Source organism: Equus caballus, chromosome 28, assembly GCF_041296265.1.
Source record: "Equus caballus isolate H_3958 breed thoroughbred chromosome 28, TB-T2T, whole genome shotgun sequence".
NCBI lineage: Eukaryota > Metazoa > Chordata > Mammalia > Perissodactyla > Equidae > Equus > Equus caballus.
This window is the reverse complement of record NC_091711.1, coordinates 32769045-32785374: the sequence shown is the minus strand read 5'-3', so window position 1 is coordinate 32785374 and position 16330 is coordinate 32769045. Positions and strand designations below refer to the sequence as shown.

Genomic DNA, 16330 nt, shown 5'->3' with positions numbered 1-16330 from the left:
TAAGCAGAACCGTGGTACCATGTGTTGGGTTCTGTGTGTGTGTGTGTGTGTGTGTGGTGAAGTATGTCAGTAAAATGCAGAGCTGTACACAGTGTGCAGAATCCTTGGAAACGCCCATGAGTGGAAATGTCATTTAGTGATTTCTTGATACACGTGGCAGGTGTTAGATAAATGAGCCCAAATGTGACATTTGAGTTAGTGCTTCGTGCAGCTTGAATTGAAAACTCGCCACATGCGGTTCAGCCTGGTGGTTCCGGGAAGTGCTCTCACAGAAGAGGCTTTCCACAGGCTGTGGAAAGTTAGTGAGGCCGTGTGGAGAGGTTTCCTGTGCGTCTTGATAGTTGTCTAGGTTTTCAGTTAAGCAGTTTCCACCATGATTGGACGATCCTGGTGACATGGCCTCTGTAGACTCAGGAATATATATTCTGTCCTGCAGATCTGTGCTCTTGTGGGTGGGTAGGAGTGGGGAGAGCAAGGGCAAAGGGCCGACCTGACTCCCTGCCCCACCACGCCCCAGCTGTGTGGCCCAGGCCAGGAGGTTTCATCTGGTGCCTCTGATTCCTGTCTGTAGAATGGGCGTTGTAGGGCCTGCTGCGCAGCGGCAGCAGATGCTGTCAGCAGGATAGCTGGGGTTCTCATTCTGAGGTTTGGGGAGGGAGGGAAGGACCTGGATGCCTGGTGCTGTAGATAGGAAAGGGGCTGGCATTTTGCATGGTTTGAGGAACGGTTTTCTAACTAGGAAACACCAGGGGAGCTGAGCTGCCTCCAAAAGTCATGCATGTTCTGAGACGGCATTGGAGCATAACTGGAGCCACATGCTGAGAAGGGGTCTCTCTGGGCCCCGGAGGGAGGGAGGTTGTACCGAGAGCCGTGGCGTGCCGCCAGCCCCTGGAGGGTGAGCAGCGGCCAGCTGTCCAGATGAGAAAAGCAGTGAAAGCTCCGTGGAGGCGGCCCCCTTTGAGAAGTTCTCACCGTGAATCTCTTCATGAAACCTGGTAGGGGGCCGTCCAGGGGTCTGCTACATCGAGGGGCTCAAATGTGAGCTGAATGGGTGGTTGACAACGTGTTCAGAAAAGTCTTCTAACTGATGGGACATTCCAGCTCCTCCTCCTCAGGACCCTTAAACGCAGTAGGAGGAAGGGGTATTGGAGGTCGAAGCGGATGCGTTTCGGGGATCTCAGGAATCTGGGAGCCAGGGGCAGAGGGGAGGGAGGGGGTGGGATTTAAGATGAGGGAGATTGGAAGGGATGAGGCCCCACCTGCGCTTGGGCGGCTACAGGGCGTGGAGCAGGAGGGCTGGCTCTGGCCAGGAGGCACTTGGACCGGGAGCAGAGGGACAAGCTGTGGTCCGTCCCTTCTGACCCAGGTTGCTCAGCCACCTCCACCCCGTGCAGGATCAAACCTGGACTCTGTCTTGAATTTCCTACTACGTTGTTAGCTAAAACCGGTTCCTTTCTTCCTCCTTAGTATCCCGTGGAAATCAGGAAGTATGAGTATGACCCAAGTTTTGCAATTCGTGGACTTCATTATGACGTGCAGCGGGTAGGTTTAATTCTCATGTTCTTCTCCAGTTTACTGGTGTTTGAGAATAAAGTGTGCCCTCGGTACTCTTCTGTGCTGAACACATAAATTGATTTTAAATTATGTTCTTTGGGGCTGCAGAACTGAATTATTCAAAACATCTTTGGATAAAGTCTTTTTCGAGAAACTGTGCATTAGAAAAGCATGAATGCGTTTAGCTGTTTGGGAGATAGCATTTATTTCCAGTCGTCATTTTCGGTGTTCTGAGGAGGAGCCAGTTGTCACGTCCTTTTTTGCAGACAGACCATTTCCTTAGTGAGTGCACAGTGCTCTCATCAACAAGCAAACCTTTCGGAAACGTACGGTCTGCTGCTTTGTTGTAACAGCTTAACGTGGATAGGATTTCTCCTGACACCCGGAATTCGCATTAGATATGCACAGTGTTGTGCCTTATTTACCTGTGCATGTGTTTCTGTTTTTGAAGGCAGTATTGATGAAGATCGACGCTTTTCATTACATCCAGCTGGGAACTGTCTACAGGTAAGAGTAAGAAGAGGTACATTTAATTCACCCGAAGTAACCAGGTGGCTTTGGGTTTCAAGACCCACGGACTGTTTAGTGATGAGAAAGGCTGCAATGTGTGTATTTGTAATTCATTCATTCATTCACTCACTCCCTCGTTCAGGAACATTTGTTGGGCCTACTACTGTGCCAGATGCTAACGGTTTGGCTTCAGGATGCCCTCCGGGAGCTCGGGGTGTGGGTGGGAAGCCACACAGTAAACCAGTGACTGCAGTCTAGTGCAAGGCAGTGATGGACGTGTGCTCGGACCATTGGGGAGCACCCTGGAGGACTGGGGAGGGCAGGGCTCAGAGGCGTGGCCAGCCCCTGAGTGGCGGTCCTGGAGAGGACATTTGGGTGGGGAGGGGTACTGGGCGAGGGGGGCGGGTGCTTGTTCCCAGGTGGTAGTTGAGTAGTTTGGATGTTAAGACTTTTTTTCCTATTTATGAGAATTAGGAGACGCCCTTAGCTCGGTTAGAAATCTTTAGGACTGAAAATGAAGGGTTTCGCCTTTTCTAATTCTCAAATTGGGGTGAGGTTTAGGAATGTGGTTTGTGTTTAGATTCGTATATTGTACCTTAAAAGAAGATGTTTGCATTTCTTAGATTATTCTCTCCCAAACTATTTGTTAAAATTAATATACATGTAAATATTTTTTATCAAAGTAAAACACACGCACAGTTACAGTCAAATAGCACTAAAAACATCATAGCACTAAAAATGACAACAGGCCTCTGTCCTCCCCTCCCCACCCAACTCCTGTGGACGCTTAGATTTTTTTCTTTTGGCCTTTTTCTTCCTATTTCTAATAAATGTGCTCATACTTCTCTTTCCTAATATATTAATTCTAGCCATCGTCCCTGCTATGAGAGATGAGGATTTAGCTCTGTCGCACTCACACCTCCTCCTCCAGCCTCATCCTTCTGACCTCGCTAAGATCTCAGCATCTGGTTGTTTCCCCATCCTGGTTTGCATTGTGACTCTGCCTGGCTCGTTCATTCTTAAGCCAAGCTGTGCACATGTTTCTTGTATGATGTTTGGTTTTTCTTAGATTTAATGATAACTTCATTTTTTGTTTGCTTAGTTTTCTGTGTAGGTGTCCCTAGTTTTTTTTTAAATGCTCCCTCACAGATATGAAGCATGAATTTGTTTCCCAACACTTCACATGTCTTAAATAATCTATCAGTTACATTTTTTTTTAAATTGACTACCCCCTCCTGCTCTGATCTGCTCTGATTGGGTTCACCTCTTTCCCTGTTCCCTGGTTCCCATCTCCTCCTCTTTCTGCCTTTACGCCCTCATTTTGCTGGAGCACATCCTGCAGTAGCTTCCTGGTGCCCCCTAGGGCTGAGCCTTTCTGGAGGGTCTGTGGCAGTTAATCAGTTCTTCTCGTTGGTGTCCCCTTGCAGGTCCCTGTTCTTAGTGTGGCCAAGTCAGGAACCTCCTTTTCATCTACTGTTTCTCTTCTAAAAACGTCTTGAAATGTCTTGTCTCCTGATGGGTTTGCTCTCATTTCCTTTACCTTCTGAGCAATTCATACTTTACTGTTTTACTGTCATTTTAACGGTGTTTCAGGAGGAGAAGAGGTAGTGGTGATGATGAGAATAATAATATTAGTAATAATAAATAGCAACTAACAAATATTGAGTCTTGCTATGGGACATGGCCATGGAGGTTTATTTGAGTTAACTCATTTGATCCTTAAAATAAGCTGATGAGGTAGATATTGTTATTAGTTCCAGAGATGTTAAGGACCTTGCACAGGGTCACACACAAGTAAGTACCTGGGCTAGAATTTAGACCCATGCTCCAGAGTCTCTTCTGGGCCAGCATGCCGTGTGGCCTTTCTGAAGGTATAAGGGTTGACTGGAAGTCTGTCACCAGACCTTTTGAATCTGTCCTTCTGTCTCTGTTTCTACCATCAGCTCCCTGGCCCAGACACTTACCCCCTCTCCCCTGGGCTCCTGCGGTTTTCTGCAGAGCATCCTAAACTGGACTGTGTCGCTAGACTGACTTCCCTAAAGCATTGCCCTCAACAACGCCCTCCTATCTTCTGAGGTCCTAGATGGTGCCACTGTCTAGAGAATGGAGCTCAACCTCTAAGGAGGTTTTCCTGCTCCAAACCCTTAGCTTCCTCTTCTTCCATACACAGCTCCTTCACTTACTGGACTGGTTAAGACCCTTAGTTGCAAGTGACTGAAACCCAACTCAAAGTGGCTTAATCAGAAGCACAGTATTGGCTCACTAGTTTGTACAGTCCAGGGACAGTGCCACTTGCAGGTGTGGCTGGCTCCAGGGGCCCAGTTGATGTTGTCAGAACTCTCTGCATCCCTTGGCTCTCCTCCTCTCTGGGTTAGCTCACTCTCAGGCAGGCCTCTCCGTGTGGTGACCCTGGCAGTACTGGGCTTCCAGCCTCTGACTTCAGGTTGAGAGAAGAGGGGAGCTTCTCTTCCCAGCAGTTTCAGACGGTCTTGGACGGGGTGGGTGCTGGGCAGGTGAAAACACATATTCTTTCTTCTGAGTTCTCCTTTCTCACCGCTTGGCATCTGGCCATGCTGGCGTCCTGCCAGGATGCAGTGTTCCTTCTTCTGCCTCTCGAAGTCCCACCCCTCCTTCGGGGCCGGCTCCTCGCTGCTCAGCCTCACGCCGTCCTTCTCGCTCCTCTTCTGTGGTCACATGATCCTGTGACTCCTAATTGTCTAGTTTCTTCTGCAGATAAATTGTCCATCGTTCTAAGGAGTGTGGACGGGGCTGGAGGAGGAGCCAACGGAGGCATTTAGAGGAGAAGGAGTCTTCAGATTAAGGTCCTGGGAGGGTCGCCGTTGCCTCAGGGCTGAGAGGGGGTTTGGGGGCTGAGGCAGCAGGGCGCATGTGTGGGCTCTGGAGTCACACTTCCTGGGGGTAACCCTGGCCCCACCGTTCACAGGCACGTGGCCTCGAGCAAGCTCTAGATCGTCTTAAAGCCTTGATCTGCTGCTCTGTAAAATGGGCCAGATTCCAGTGCCCGCCTCAGGGGAGGCTTGTTGGCAGACTGAAGCACGCCTGGAACAGTGCCCGGAGCACTGTGACGCACCTCATCCATCCAACCTGTAGATCAAAAGTAGGGTGAGTTTTTTATGAGCCAGAGTGGGGATTATAACCCGGGAAGGCCTTAGAAGGTGTTCCGGAGAAGCATGCGTTTCAGTACAGTCTTATATCTTTTTGGAACAAAGAGGGTACATTGAACACACCCAGGATACATTTTCAAAGAGGTATTCAGTTGCAAATTAGCAGATCAACGTGACCATGCTGCCAGGAAAGGGACTAATCGGGGTGTCCCCACTAGGGTGTCCCCAGTAGGGCATAGGAGGGGAAGTGTGCGTTCTTTGTTTTAAGAGAGTGCATTCCTTACTTTAATGGATGAGCAGATGTGCAGTGTATGTTTGATAGGCCGTAAGTCAGGCTTTCTAGTTTAAGCCGAATCAGTTTTGAACTCGAATAGTTATCCCATATACCTCAGTAGGTGAAAATGTCTTGTCAGGAGGCTCACGTGGCTGCCACTTCTCTCCCTTTCCCCTCAGAGGGGGTTACGGATGAGCGGATGGCTGGGAAGAATGCTCCAGCCTCAGTGTCCCCATTTCTGAGACGTGCCGTGGGTCTCCTGCTCCTCCGTCAGGTTGAGTTTGAGGCCCTGGGCTGTGGGAGTGAGTGCCCTGGGCGGAGGGCGGCCTGGCCCTCCCTGCAGTCCCACTTTGTACCCGCCTTTGAAGTTCTTAACAGGAACCTGGTGAAAAGCCAGGGTTGTGCCTGTCCCCATCACACCAGGAGACTTGGATGGCGCTCCCCATACGCCGGTTACTGTTCTGTGAGTAGGAGCTCGTTGACTCTTCTCAGTGACACCGGGAGCTAGGTGCTGTTAGTGAGCCCCGTTTCAAAATGACACGGAGACCCAAAGAGCTTAAATCGTTCAGGTAGTGCCCCTGGTAATTAAGGGAGCTGGGATTTGAACCCCGGGGAGACTCGTTCACATCTGTGCCCCTAACCTTTCTCTCTCTCATAAGCATATGGGGCCGTGTATGGAGTTTGCATTTCGGCGTTGGTGCTGGTGTGGGGTGTAGGCTGCGTTCCAGTGCGCTTCTGGGTGGTGCTTCCTCTGCGGGAGCCGCCTCCTGCGGGGTTCTGCAGACCGCGGCTGGCTGATTGCTCCCCTGCTTTGAGCTGACATTTGGTTACTTGGGCCTTAAAGATGCAGCTTGTGTGGCCACGCGCCTGTCAGTGTGTCTTAGAGGTGGCAGTGGCTTCCGAAGGGTTGGCCAGAACCTACTGTGGGGGCAGACAAATAACTCACCCGCCAACAGGATTCTCCTACTTCTTATATTTTCTTTCTCAGTGTTGGAGCCACTGGGGTTTGCACAGCTGACTGCTGCTGCTTCAGCAAGGGCTGTTTTCCAAGGTCACTGTCTAGAGTGATCTGGTCTGGGACCAGTGTCTTATCTGGTTTCCCGAGCCAAGATAAAGGGAAGTACAGTGCCTCTTTTGTTTAAAAAGGCCAGTAGTTGTAACAAGTTAATCAAGATCAGAGGCAAAATATTAATGAGTCCCCTTGGATATTTTTAAAAGTAATATGAGGGCAGAGAATGAAAGAAAGAGGCTGAAATTATATGTTAAAGTTACATAGCAAACATAAATCATATTTTATATGTATTTTAATATTGGCTAAGTGATTTTGTATGATAAGCAACTCGTTTGTATTGGTAACTAGAATTCTTACTGGGTTGTTTGTACCCCTACTATGGCACAGCGTGGTGTCCCATTGTTCATTCTCTGGCATCCTGCTCATTGGTGCCTGTTTCTTAGGTGCCTCCTCTAGAGAAGGGGGTCGAGGAGCAGACATCTCCCTTCATGTCACTCTAGAGTGGGCGATCGGGGGGAGGGACTGAGAGACCACTGAATCCCCGTGAGAGCACCTGGCAGAGGCAGGGGTGCAACCCAGGCCACTCTGACTCCAAAATTCCTTTTCCCCCTGTGTGGAGGAGCTGGTGCCTTTGCAGGAGGCAGACAGATGGCGGATGTTACCTTTGCTTTTTATAGATGGGAAACTGGCCTTCACTGCCACATAGCGTTTGGGGTCATCCCTCTCAGAGGTGGTGCCCAGGCTTGCTGCCTTGGGTCATGGGGTCTCGCCCACCCGAGCCTCGTGCATGACTTTTTCCCCTTCAGCACTGACCTTCTGAGGGCAGAGTGTCCGAGGGCAGGAGGATCTTGGAGACAGAACCAGCCTTTCTTTCCCTAATGTATTAAAAACATTTAAAAAAAACCCAGCCTACCCAAAGCAAGTCATTAGGAGGCCTCGGAGCTTGTTGAGGGAGGCAGCGTGACCTAGTGGTTGAAGAACCTGGGCCCTAGGCCCAGAAAGCCTGGCATCCAATCCTGACCCACCACTTTCTGCTTTGGTGACCTTGGGCAAGGTCCATGACCTTTCTGTGCCTCAGTCGCCTCCGCTGGAAGATAGAAAGAAGAATAATGCTGCCCTCCTAGGATTGCTGAGAATTAAGTGAATGACTATGTGGGATTCATAGCTGCCATAGAGTAGCTCCCATGTAGTGTTAGCTGTTGTTTTACTGCTCTTATTACCAGTAGGATGGTAGCAGTAGGAACAGTAGTAGCATCTCACCTGTGATTTGTAGCAATTCCTGGTGGCACATCTCGCCTCCTTATGGTAACAGCATCTCGCACCTTGGATGAAAAATCCTAGCAGTTGCCAGAGGTCTGACAGTCATTGCATCTCTAGTTGAGCTCTTTAACTGCACCACTTGTGATTTTTCCAGAGGCCTCAGCGTTGTCCCCGATGAAGAAGTCATTGAAATGTACGAGGGGTCCCACGTGCCTTTGGAGCAGATGAGCGACTTTTATGGAAAGGTAATGAGAAAACTTGATTTATTGAAAGCTGCCCATCTGTTTCTTTTTCGGAACACGGTCTGCTGGATTTAGGATCTTGAGCTACGAGACTGACTGCTCAGATGGAATCGACAAGGGAATTGGGATTGTGTGTCGAGAGCGATTCATGTGTGAGCGTCTCCTCTAGTTCTTTCCTGATTCTGCCTTCTCGGCACTTTCTTCCCTTCCTGACGAAGGCTCTTGATCCCTTCCTTGTGCCTCCTCCTGGTTGCCCCCACCTCCCTGGGCGTGTCCCCACCTTCTGGATTGTCACCAGCTGTCAGTGCACCAGCTGTCCCCTCCCCTCTGACCGAGGGCAGCACATGACTGTCCTGCAGGGAAACCTACTTTCCTAACTCTTTGTGGTTGCGCTCAGGACTTTTGGCTGCTTATCGTCTTGGATGCGCTCTCTCATTTGCGTTGTCCGAATGCAGTGGCCGGTGCCTTGCAGCCGGGAAACTTTGCGTTAGAAATCGCAGGCACTTACAGAAGGGTCTTTTTCAAGCTTACATTTGGGCTGTGAGGATGCTCAAGTTCAGAGAACTACGTGGCTTTTTGTGCCATTCCGTGGGCAGTAATCTGTTGGCCGGCTCTCCTCCGTGTTTGATGAGCATGTGAACTGGAGTCAGAGCACAAAGGAGGGTAGGAGGGGAAGGGTGGTCAGACTTGGGGGAATCAGGGCATGTCCTTAGATTTCCGACTGTGCTGAGAGTGTGACCTCCGCTCTGCCGTGAACGAAAAGAAACAAGGTGAACATTTTTATTTTTATCGTTCAATTTTTTTTCTTGTGGAGAGGGATCCCGCTGTTGGCGACCAGAATCCCCCTCGCTAGATGCGGAGGCCAGCTCTGCTGTGGTGTCAGCCTCCGTTTCTGAAGCCTTCTCCCTGCCTGCAGAGTTCTCACGGAAACACCATGAAGCAGTTTATGGACATCTTCTCCCTGCCGGAGATGACCCTCCTGTCCTGTGTGAACGAGTACTTCCTGAAGAACAACATTGACTACGAGCCTGTCCACCTCTACAAAGACGTCAAGGTGGGGTCGACGGGGGAGGTTACGATGCCGCCTCCCTTTCAGCTTCTTAGCAGGGTCATTAGCCTCCTTTGTGGGTCTGGTGTTTGAGATAGTCCTTCCCCTGGGATCTCTTTTCTTTGCGATTTAACCCTGAAAATTGTAAGAAAGATCTTACGTTAGGAGAATTGGAAATCTGTCAAATTTGTTGTTCAAAGAAGAAGGTGCCCATGTTGTTTATCTGGATTTCTAATTCTTTCTGACCAAAGACCAGGGCCAGTGTACCTGGCCAGAGGGGCGAGTGGTGGCTGAGGTTCAGCCTGTACCCAGCTCCCTGCTGTGCCTGCCCTCGGGGCAGGGTGACTCCTCCCAGCGGTGGCATTCACAATGCAGGCTGCAGGCCCCCAGGACTGCAGTTGCCCAGAGGGGGCACCTTTTTATTTTATTTTTTTTGAGGAAGATTAGCCCTGAGCTAACATCTGCTGCCAATCCTCCCCTCCCTCCCTCCCTCCCTCTCTCCCTCTCTCCCTCTTCTCTCTCTTCTCTCCCCCCCCACCTTTTGTTTGCTGAGGAAGACTGGCCCTGAGCTAACATCCATGCCCATCTTCCTCTACTTTATATGTGGGACACCTGCCACAGTATGGCTTGACAAGTGGTGTGTAGGGTCGCATCTGGGATCCAACCTGGCAAACTCCAGGCTGCCAAAGCAGAACATGCGAACTTAACCACTGTGCCACCGGGCCAGCCCCAGGACCACCTTTTCTTGCACACAAAGGTTACAGATAGGCTTTCCTAGGCCCTGCAAAAGCTATGCAAAGATCCAGTCAGAGTGGGATATAGCCAAATATAAACATTTATATGCATATATACATGCATCATTTATATAACCTTGTATTCATATATTTTAATTTATATTCACATTCACATGTGTTTATGTATATTCTTTAAGCTGTCTGCACTTTTTTCAGTATTTAAAAATGTTTATATATTACTTATTTTATATATATATATATATTTTTTTTCTTTGCTGAGGAAGATTTGCCCTGAGCTGCCATCTGTGCTAGTCTTCTTCTATTTTGTATGTGGGTTGCTGCCACAGCATGACTCACGAATGGTGGAGGTCTGCACCCAGGATCCGAACCCTTGAACCTGGGCCGCGGAAGCAGAGTGTGCCAAACTTAACCACTATGCCATGGGGCTGGCCCCAATATATATTTATTTCTAATATAAATTTATAAGCATGTATTTATAAATAATTGATTTAAGTGTATATTTTTAAGGATCCATATTTATATACTACAATGTTTTCATTTATATGTTTATGGCTAATTTTAAATTTTGACTGCCCTGAATCATGGGTTTTAGGAAGATAAAGGATGAATGATAATTTCTCAATATCGATCTTGTGTTATTTGAACTAAATTTAAATGTTTAGTTTCTGTTCTCCTTTTTGTGCACAGAAATGCTTCATCTTTAAGAATCTTAGTCACTTGTAGTTACGTGACCCTTTGCATTCAGGAGGAGAGATATTTATTTGAAAGTTCAGTTTTTACTATATATATTACTACCACCAATAGTAAATGCTTATGTAGAGTTTAGCATGTCCCAGGCACTGTTTTTCTGAGTGCTTTATGCATATTAGCTAATTAAATCCTCACAGTAGTGCCTTGAGGTAGGTGCTATTATTACCACCCTCATTTTACAGACAAAGAAATTGAGGCACAGAGAGGTTGAGTAACTTGCCCAAGGTTGGACAGCTAGTAGGTAGCAGAGTCTAGATTTCAAGCAGGGAACTTTGGCTCTGGCTTGCTCTTAACCACTGCCTTCTGCCGACGTGAAGTTAAAAGAAGCCCAGGCTGGAAGGTAATCGAAGTTGAGTTCACAGTCCAGAGGTGCTCGCTCTCAGCAGGAATTTCCTACCAATTTTCTAAGGCTTATGGCCCAGTCTTGTATGCAGCCCAGTCCCCTGCTGCAGGCTCTGGAAAGTTTCCGTGTGCCTCCAGGAGTGCCACCTACATAGTAGGTATGTGTGGTGCCACTGAGAGTGGGGTCGTGCTCTGACACCTGCCAGGCATCAGGCTGCCACAGCCCTGGGTGTCAAAGGGGTTAGCTGCCTCCTTTTTCTCGCGTCTTCCGGCTGGACCACATCTCGGCCTGAGTTACCATCTCTGACAGTTCCCCGCCTCATTGGTGGCACTGAGGAGAGGAGGGTCCTGTCTTTGTTCTCTGCTTCTTTTTCTAGGTTACAGAACCTACTGTTGGGGTTTAGGGAAGGGTGCCAAGGTGAAAAGAGCAATAATTCCCTTTGTCTAGATGACCTGGAATCATTTGTTCATGATCCTGCATATAAATTACTGTTTATCTTGTGGGGCTTTATTCAGAATTTTCACAAAAATTATCTCCTCCAAGTGACCCTTTTGAAAATTGCGGTGGAAACTGCCACTATCACCATGGAAACTTAAGTTTTCCCCGAGGGACCGCCTATACTAAATGGATCAGAATTTAGATTTCCTTTAGTGCCTGCATTGCCAGGCTTCTTGAGACAGACATTATCACGAATGCCATTCCAAGCTACCTCAGTTACGCTGTCCTTGGTTAAAAACGTATCTCTTGACAGGACTCAATTCGAGACGTGCACATCAAGGGAATCATGTACAGAGCGATCGAAGCAGATATCGGTACGTGCTCGACATTATGGGGAAGATCATGTCAGCCTTTCCGTTCGCTGTGCGACCATGCAGCCGTTTCACCTTAGTTCCAGGGGCTGAGCCGGGGCCGTGGTGCCTCTTCTGAGGGCACAACAAGGACCTTGCGTCCTTGCATCTCCAGTGTCTCCTCCCCTGTGTCTCAGAACTTGCCATAATCCTGACTCAGAAGGGGAGTAGCTGGCGGCTGCAGCCCCTGAGTTTTTTCCACCTAGACGGAGGAGGCAGGGTCTTGGTTAGTGATGCACTGGGCACCAGTGGACCCCCCTTAACCAAGCTTCCTTAAGGCTTTTCTTCCCCTCAGTGCCCTGGACAGTGCTGGCCCCCTATACCGCACTTCATAAGCGCTTGCAGATCAGCTGACTTCCTGCTGAGTCTGTGTGTGAATTTTTCTCTTGCTCTTAGAAAAATACATCTGCTACGCTGAGCAGACCCGCGCGGTGTTGGCCAAACTGGCGGATCACGGCAAGAAAATGTTCCTCATCACCAACAGCCCCAGCAGCTTTGTGTAAGTGGTTCTGTGTTCCCTGCTGGCTTCCGGCTGACTTCTCGGACTCCCTTTAATGGTTGGAAATTTGAAAGCAAAAGTTGCAAAGATAGTTAACGCCTTTCGTGTTAGACTCACCCAGCTGATGTGTCGTTGCAGGGACAAAGGGATGAGGTACATCGTCGGGAAAGACTGGAGGGACCTGTTCGATGTGGTCATCGTTCAGGCCGAGAAGCCAAACTTCTTTAACGATAAGCGGAGGTGAGTGCATGTCGTTCTGGCGACTGGATTTTATTCATTTGCTGCTATGATAGTGAGGTAGTCTGTCTTGGTGAAATCCAGTTGGGAAATCACAAACATCTGACGTTACAGCTTTTGATTTTTAACCCTTCCAGCTAGTAATTGCAAGGAGAGTAAGGTCAGTACGTAGCAGACAGCTTCCACCGACTGAAGTGGTTCTCACTTCATCTTGGGCTACTCCTGTCCTGAGTCAGACTAGAAGAGAGCAGTTGACAGCAAGGAAGAATCCAAATTTATCATCACGTAGCAAATTAGATCTCCTGAGGCAGGTGCATCGTGAAGCATGACAGAACTGCAGACCACCTGGTGGGTGTCGCTTTAATTACAGCTCTAAATGATGCATTTAAAATTGCAGTTGGATTTTGTAAAACTTCTCTGCAATGCAGGTTTTGCATCAAGTGGAATAAATCTCTGCCGAGACTCACAGGATGTCTTTCTGTCACTGGAGCCTTGGGACATAGAGAAGCAGGGAAGTTTTGGGTTATGTCGGTGACTGGGATGGGCTCTTGTATTTAGTGGGTGGCACTCAGGGATCCTAAAATGTGTTTTAACCTGTGGGACAGACCTGTTCACCAAGAGTCGTCCCCCGCCAGTGTCGGTAGTGTTGTGAGTTACTGCACTGGGGTTGTAAAAATAACTCCTATTTGTGTCATAATAGCCTTTTTTTGAAATGCTTTTACTCACATTGATCTTTTCTACAGTTGGTATCCAGGCAGCCTTTTCCTCTCCTGAGTGATTCAAAATATCATAATGCGGCTCCCTGTAGTTAGTGTTGAATAGACTGACTTCCTCTCGTGATGCTGAATCCCCATTTCCCAGGTGTCACAGGGACTCCTGGAAGAACAGACAAACCCAAGAACCACGTGCAGAAACTGAGGATTCGAGAGGATGAGGGAAAAACTAGAGTGTTGATCAAAACCAGCTGTAACTCTGGCTTGCTGCTTTGTCACTGACAGACGCTCTCCCGCATTCTCTTATTAGATTCCAGGGTGTGGTTGGGAGAAGGGCCTTGTCTGTCCTTTGTCCTGTGGATACACAGTGCAGAGCAGTGGCTTGGGGAGGGGTGGTGGAGAGAGTTGGGGGGTGGTGTCCAGCACAACTCTCTTCCTTGCTGCACCCGTTTGTGTTGCCTTTGTTCTGCATGCCTGGAATAGCAGCTGAATAATCCTCCACCCATGTTCATCCCTGTGTTATTTATAATGATCAGGTCAGAACAACCTAATGGAACAACCGTATGAGGGGATATTATGCAGCCATTAAAAATGATATATTTGAGGGCCAGCCCTTGTGGTTAAGGTTAGTGGTTATTGTGGTTAACCAGTTAGTGGTTAAGTTGAGTGTGCTCTGCTTCAGCAGCCTGGGTTCAGTTCCCAGGCATGGACCTACACCACTGGTCAGTGGCCATGTGTGGCAGTATCCCACATAGAAAATATAGGAAGATTTGCCACAGATGTTTGCTCAGGGCAAATCTTCCTCAAGCAAAAAGAGGAGCATTGGTGATGGATGTTAGCTCAGGTCACATCTTCCTCAGCAAAAAAAAAAAGATACATTTGAGAGGCAGGCCCCATGGCCTAGTGGTTGAGTTTGGTGCTCTCTGCTTTGGTGGCCCAGGTTTGGTTCCAGGTGGGGCCAACACCGCTTGTCTGCAGCCGTGCTGTGGCAGCATCCCACATACAAAGTAGAGGAAGACTGGCCCAGGTGTTAGCTCAGGGTCAATCTTCCTCAAGCAAAAAGAGGAAGATGGGCAGTAGATGTTAGGTCAAGGCCAATCTCCCTCTGCAAAAAAACAAAAACAAAAACAACAGAAAAAGATATATTTGAAAAAAAAGCAGTGAGCATATTTTATGACTGAAAAACGATGTATGAGGAATGTGTAGTCCCATGGGAAATTGCTCACAACATTAGAGAAAAAGTGATATAAATCAGTATACACAGATGACTCTCATTTTATGTTCATAAAAAAGAGAAAGATAACATGTATAAAGACCGAAAGACCATCTGCTGGAATGTTATGTTTATACCTGGGTACTGGAATTATGGGTGACTCGCCTTTTCTTCATTGTATTTTTCTGCATTTTCTGGTTTTTTTGCAGTGAGATAATATTTTTCTAGTCGGAAAAACAATCCAAATAAGTGTTACTTTAAGAAAAAAAAAGACAGACAAGCTCTGTGTCCTTCAGACGAGCACCGCAGGACAAGGAATGAGGCCTTGTTCTTGTTTCCCATGTTCCATCACAAAATAGTAGTCCTGGTGCTCTGATTTGTTTTATGTCTAGAGTGGCTGAATTTTGAGTACAAAGCAGAGTAAGTGGACTGAGGCAGTATTTCCATAAGCTTTTCTTGTGAAACAGATTTTCTGCACGGTCAGATAAATTTAGGAAATCTGGGTTCAAGGGAGTTTCTGTACAGAAGGGCTTTTCAGAGCCCTCAGTGACTTTTAAGAGGGGCATATATAGTGCATAGTGTCTTCCAAGTTATGCTTCACCCTCGAGTTCTTTTTTCACGAGTTGCCTTAGGACACCGGGGTCCGTGGTTTGGGATGTGTGGCGCCAGGCGAGGGGATGTGGGGGTGGAGTTTTGGTTTCGGGGCCTTTGCAGGTTCATGGAGCTCCCCTCTGTTCCCAGTGGGTAACCGTGTAGTATTTCATCCAGCAGACAGCCTGCACCACTGCCACACGTGCTAACGTTCCCCGTCTCTGTTTCAGACCTTTCCGGAAGGTGAATGAGAAAGGTGTCTTGCTCTGGGATAAAATCCACAAGTTGCAGAAAGGCCAGATTTACAAGCAGGTATCTCAAGACCAACTTAGCCTTTTCATTGCTTTGCTTTGTGGTCAGTTTCAGCGAGAACAGCTAACATTTGTTGAGGCTCAGTGTGGGCCAGGCACCGGTGAGTGCTCTGCTCAAACTGACTGTTTATGACTTGGTGGCAGAATTTAAGCTTAAGGCAATGTAGTTTCAATGTGCTATCTCTAAATTAACTCAGAGTTGAGGAATTTTTTAAAACAAAATTTAAAGCATTATGTTCATAGTATGTAAAATTTAAGATGCCAGTAGTAAACCTTGGAAATTTCTCTGTAAGAAGCATTTAATCACATGGCATATTATCCAAATTAGTAATTATTTCCTGATGAGCTTTTTTTAATGTATACTTTTAATATATTTTTTATCATATAAAACTCAGATATTTGAATAAATGATTGAATTCCTGACCGTTATTGTTACTAAAGTTAGTCTTTTTAATCTCATCCTTTAAAATTTTTTACATTTGTGTAATATTTGTAACACATAAAATTATAAAATAGTAGTATACAGTTTTTAAAAAAATACTGATACATTCATAGTGGAATATAATAAACTGCTGGATTTGGGACTGAGTATATTTTCTAGGCCTTGAAAGATTAGCTTTGATACAGCCATTCCACTTCTTGGAGGTTAGCCTAAGAAAATTATTAAGATGTAGCTGAAAGTTTGCTACAAGAATGTTTATGGGCTGGCCCGGTGGTGCAGTGGTTAAGTTTGCACATTCTGCTTCAGCAGCCTGGGGTTTGCCGGTTCGGATCCTGGGTGCAGACCTATGCACCACTTGTCAAGCCATGCTGTGACAGGCATCCCACATAAAAAGTAGAGGAAGATGGGCATGGATGTTAGCTCAGGGCCAGTCTTCCTCAAAAAAAAAAATAATAAGGGCTGGCCCCATGGCTGAGTGGTTAAGTTCGTGCGCTCTGCTTCGGTGGCCCAGGGTTTCGCCAGTTCAAATCCTGGGCGCGGACATGGCACCACTCATCAAGCCATGCTGAGGCGGCATCCCACATGCAATAACTAGAAGGACCC

General features: G+C 47.6%; 1 protein-coding gene across 2 annotated transcripts in view; it reads left to right on the top strand.

Moving 5' to 3' along the window:
* NT5DC3 (5'-nucleotidase domain containing 3) overlaps window positions 1-16330 on the top strand; it is a 93509-nt gene that overhangs the window by 58609 nt on the left and 18570 nt on the right. For both annotated transcript variants that reach the window (XM_070254568.1, XM_070254567.1), the window contains exons 3-10: window positions 1468-1542; window positions 2006-2061; window positions 7890-7980; window positions 8894-9031; window positions 11625-11685; window positions 12118-12220; window positions 12359-12460; window positions 15205-15286. In XM_070254568.1, the coding sequence (XP_070110669.1) occupies window positions 1468-1542; window positions 2006-2061; window positions 7890-7980; window positions 8894-9031; window positions 11625-11685; window positions 12118-12220; window positions 12359-12460; window positions 15205-15286 (708 nt within the window). The remainder of the gene's footprint in view (window positions 1-1467; window positions 1543-2005; window positions 2062-7889; window positions 7981-8893; window positions 9032-11624; window positions 11686-12117; window positions 12221-12358; window positions 12461-15204; window positions 15287-16330) is intronic.